Raw genomic sequence first — 4977 nt, forward strand, 5'->3', positions numbered from 1 at the left:
ATAAAAACATACTAAAGGAGAAAGGAGAAAAAAATTCTTTCATTTATTTTTTTCCTAGGCATTTTAAATTTGGATTATAAAAATCATCTCAGAAAAATCATTAATGCTCTTTTACAAAATAACCCGGTGAAGCAGCTGAGCCCAAGCCGCCCGCCAGCGGCCCCGCAGCAGCTCCAAGAAGGAACTAAGAGACCAAGGCCTTCCTGCTGCCCGGACCCGACACCGCTACCCTGGCTCCCCGCCGGCAGCCGGCAGCCAGCGGCAGCGGATCGACCCCGTTCTGCGGCCGTTGAGTAGTTTTCGATTTCGGATGATTTTTGTCCCTCTGCGCTTGCCCCCGCTCCCCTCCCTCCGGCTACGCCCCCGGCCCCGGCACGCGCTCTACTCCTGTAACGGAAAGGTCGCGGCTTGTGTCCCTGCGGGCAGCCGTGCCGAGAATGAACCCCAGCACCCCCAGCTACCCAACGGCCTCGCTCTACGTGGGGGACCTCCACCCCGACGTGACTGAGGCGATGCTCTACGAGAAGTTCAGCCCGGCAGGGCCCATCCTCTCCATCCGGGTCTGCAGGGACTTGATCACTCGCGGCTCCTCCAACTACGCGTATGTGAACTTCCAGCATCCGAAGGACGCGGAGCATGCTCTGCACACCATGAATTTTGATGTTATAAAGGGCAAGCCACTACGCATCATGTGGTCTCAGCGTGATCCATCACTTCGAAAACGTGGAGTGGGCAACATATTCGTTAAAAATCTGGATAAATCCATTAATAATAAAGCACTGTATGATACAGTTTCTGCTTTTGGTAACATCCTTTCGTGTAAGGTGGTCTGTGATGAAAATGGTTCCAAGGGTTATGGATTTGTACACTTTGAGACACACGAAGCAGCTGAAAGAGCTATTGAAAAAATGAACGGAATGCTCCTAAATGATCGCAAAGTATTTGTTGGACAATTTAAGTCTCGTAAAGAACGAGAAGCTGAACTTGGAGCTAGGGCAAAAGAGTTCCCCAATGTTTACATCAAGAATTTTGGAGAAGACATGGATGATGAGCGCCTTAAGGATCTCTTTGGCAAGTTCGGGCCCGCCTTAAGTGTGAAAGTAATGACCGATGAAAGTGGAAAATCCAAAGGATTTGGATTTGTAAGCTTTGAAAGGCATGAAGATGCACAGAAAGCTGTAGATGAGATGAATGGAAAGGAGCTCAATGGAAAACAAATTTACGTTGGTCGAGCTCAGAAAAAAGTGGAACGGCAGACGGAACTTAAGCGCACATTTGAACAGATGAAGCAAGATAGGATCACCAGATACCAGGTTGTTAATCTTTATGTGAAAAATCTTGATGATGGTATTGATGATGAACGTCTCTGGAAAGCGTTTTCTCCATTTGGTACAATCACTAGTGCAAAGGTTATGATGGAAGGTGGTCGCAGCAAAGGGTTTGGTTTTGTATGTTTCTCCTCCCCAGAAGAAGCCACTAAAGCAGTTACAGAAATGAACGGTAGAATTGTGGCCACAAAGCCATTGTATGTAGCTTTAGCTCAGCGCAAAGAAGAGCGCCAGGCTTACCTCACTAACGAGTATATGCAGAGAACGGCAAGTGTACGAGCTGTGCCCAACCAGCGAGCACCTCCTTCAGGTTACTTCATGGCAGCTGTCCCACAGACTCAGAACCATGCTGCATACTATCCTCCTAGCCAAGTTGCTCAACTAAGACCAAGTCCTCGCTGGACTGCTCAGGGTGCCAGACCTCATCCATTCCAAAATAAGCCCAGTGCTATCCGCCCAGGTGCTCCTAGAGTACCATTTAGTACTATGAGACCAGCTTCTTCACAGGTTCCACGAGTCATGTCAACGCAGCGTGTTGCTAACACATCAACACAGACAGTGGGTCCACGTCCTGCAGCTGCTGCTGCTGCTGCAGCTACCCCTGCTGTGCGCACGGTTCCACGGTATAAATATGCTGCGGGAGTTCGCAATCCTCAGCAACATCTTAATGCACAGCCACAAGTTACAATGCAACAGCCTGCTGTTCATGTACAAGGTCAGGAAACTTTGACTGCCTCCAGGTTGGCATCTGCCCCTCCTCAAAAGCAAAAGCAAATGTTAGGTGAACGGCTCTTTCCTCTTATTCAAGCCATGCACCCTACTCTTGCTGGGAAAATCACTGGCATGTTGTTGGAGATTGATAATTCAGAACTTCTTTATATGCTCGAGTCTCCAGAGTCACTCCGTTCTAAGGCTGGTGAAGCAGTAGCTGTACTACAAGCCCACGAAGCTAAAGAGGCTACCGAGAAAGCAGTTAACAGTGCTACCGGTGTTCCAACTGTTTAAAATTGATGAGAGACCACGAAAAGAAATTTGTGCTTCACCGAAGAAAAATATCTAAACATCGAGAAACTATGGGGAAAAAATTGCAAAATCTAAAATAAAAAATCTAAAATAAAAAATGCAAAATCTAAAATAAAAAATGGAAAGGAAACTTTGAACCTTGTGTACTGAGCAAATGCAAGGTCTAGCAAATATAATGCTAGTCCTAGATTACTTATTGATTTAAAAACAAAAAAAAGATTACTTAATTGATTTAAAAACAAAAAAAAGTAAAATATAAAAACAAGTTAATGTTTTGTAGACCCTGGGAAAAGAATTTTCAGCAAAGTACAAAAATTTAAAGCATTCCTTTAATTTTTTAATTCTTTACTGTGGAATAGCTCAAAATGTCCATTCTGTTTTAAGTAACAGAACTGATAACTGAGCAAGGAAACATGGTTTGGATTATAAAATTCTTGCTTTAATAAAAATTTCTTAAACAGTGAAAAAAAGAAAAATCATCAATTTTACTAATAGTCTTTCTTTACATTTTCTATTATTCTATCTCCCACTATATTTCAAATATGAAAATCACTTTTTCACCAAAATTTTAGGTCTTTACATAATAGCGTTTATTTTTAATATTCATAAATGAAAATATGCAATGACAAAATAGTAATTATAAATTCAGTAACTTTGTTCAAAATTGTAAGACAATTATTAATTTATACTGCATTATTTTTAAATAAAAAATAAATACATAGTTTTAAAAATCTAATTGAACAGGAGGCTAAACATGGTTCTGATCACAGAGATAATCACTTTTAATCATTTGGTTTTAGTGTTTCTGGTAGTTGATTTTCTTCAATAATAATTGTACATAGTTATTTCTTGGTTTATCAATTTTGTAATTTAACTATTGACTTCCTGCTGTAACAAATAAGGATATGTTTCATCTACCTCTTCCCACCATCCCTCCTCCTCCCAATATAATTTATCACTACTTGTAGCTCCTTTATTGGTAATATTAATATAAATATTTATAATTAATGTTACACCTAGTGAATTGTATAAAAGGACAGCCCATTTGAGCATTCTCCTTTAAGATGAGTAGAGGCTGTGACGTTGCACTACATAGAAATATAATTATACCATATTACTTTGCAATAAACTATGTATTATAGAGAGATGGTCACTATATAATGTGGGTATAGCTATACACACACATACACACAAACATATAAATAATGTGTGTGCATATATATAATATACACACATGTATGTTATACACACACACATATGTATATATATATACATATATATATATATAAAATACATGCTGTTCATTCATCCCTATTTTGGGGGCCTGTAGGTAAATTATGGAGAAATCCCTTATGGTTAAAGTTAAATGATTTTCATAACTCATAAAATTAGAATGTTCATATTTGAAAAAATATAAAGATGTTTTGAGGTATATTATTTACTCACTGACAATGTCTGATGTATACGTGGTCCATACAGCAGGGCTTCAGTCCTCAGATGTTGCCAGTTTCCAGGTTGTTAAATACAAGTTTGCTGAAGGTCTTGTCATAAGTACCCCAATAGTTTAAATAGTGTCTTCTTCTTTGTTTTATTTACTTTATTTAGAGACAGGTCTCACTGTCACCCACACTGGAGTGCAGAGGTGCGATCTTGGCTCACTGCAATCTCTGCCTCCTGGGCTCAAGCAATTCTCCCACCTCAGCCTCACAAGTAGCTGGGACTACAGGCGTGCATCAACACACCAGGCTAATTTTTTTGTATTTTTTGTAGAGACAGGGTTTTGCCATGTTGCCCAGGCTGGTTTCGAACTCCTGAGCTCAAGGGATCCACCCACCTTTGCCTTCCAAAGTGCTGGGATTACAGGTGTGAGCCACCATGCCCGGCCTTGTTTTTAAAAATGGGTTATTCTCGGTTTAGCAATCTTTCTTTTCTTTTTTTTTTTTTTTTTTGAGACGGAGTTTCTCCCTGTCGCCCAGGCTAGAGTGTGGTGGCGCGATCTCGTCTCACTGCAAGCTCCGCCTCCTGGACTCAAGCCATTCTCCTGTCTCAGCCTCCCAAGTAGCTAGGACTACAGGCGCCTGCCACTACACCTGGCTAATTTTTTTTTTTTTTTTGTATTTTTAGTAGAGATGGGTTTGCACCGTGTTAGCCAGGATGGTCTTGAACTCCTGACCTGGGGACCTGCCCGCCTTGGCCTCCCAAAGTGCTGGGATTACAGGCGTGAGCCACCATGCCTGGCCAGCAATCTTACAATTTAACTTTCTATTGACTTCCTGCCAAATTAGATTATAAGCTTCCTAAATACAGAAACTGGGTTTGCATAGCAGACAATTAAATGCTTGTTGATTGGTCAACATCATATGTCCTGAGGAATTTCATATACTTAACAATCAAGTGCTTAAATTCTCATAACACTTCTCAGAATAGCTGAGGGAATATTGGTGTGAGTGTGCAGTGCTATTCTAGATGATGTGGGACAAACAGAAAGAAATGATCTCCAGTCCACACTCTTGAGAAGTGCCCCCTATCCTGGAGGACACACACGTCCACAAGTAGCTCCCGGCCATATGGAGGGATGAGCAAAGTATAGGGGGAAGCACAATGTACCCCAGCAGAGAGATCTGGG

The 4977-nt window shown here is 41.4% G+C and overlaps 1 protein-coding gene across 1 annotated transcript; it reads left to right on the forward strand.

The window, feature by feature from the left end:
• Positions 1-258: 258 nt before the first annotated feature.
• PABPC3 (poly(A) binding protein cytoplasmic 3) lies at positions 259-2488 on the forward strand. Its single transcript, XM_004054273.5, has one exon. The coding sequence runs from the start codon at positions 438-440 to the stop codon at positions 2331-2333; it is 1896 nt and encodes a 631-aa protein (XP_004054321.3). The 5' UTR covers positions 259-437; the 3' UTR covers positions 2334-2488.
• The last annotated feature ends 2489 nt before the right edge of the window (positions 2489-4977 follow it).

This window comes from Gorilla gorilla, chromosome 14 (assembly GCF_029281585.2).
Source record: "Gorilla gorilla gorilla isolate KB3781 chromosome 14, NHGRI_mGorGor1-v2.1_pri, whole genome shotgun sequence".
NCBI classification, from domain to species: Eukaryota; Metazoa; Chordata; class Mammalia; order Primates; family Hominidae; genus Gorilla; species Gorilla gorilla.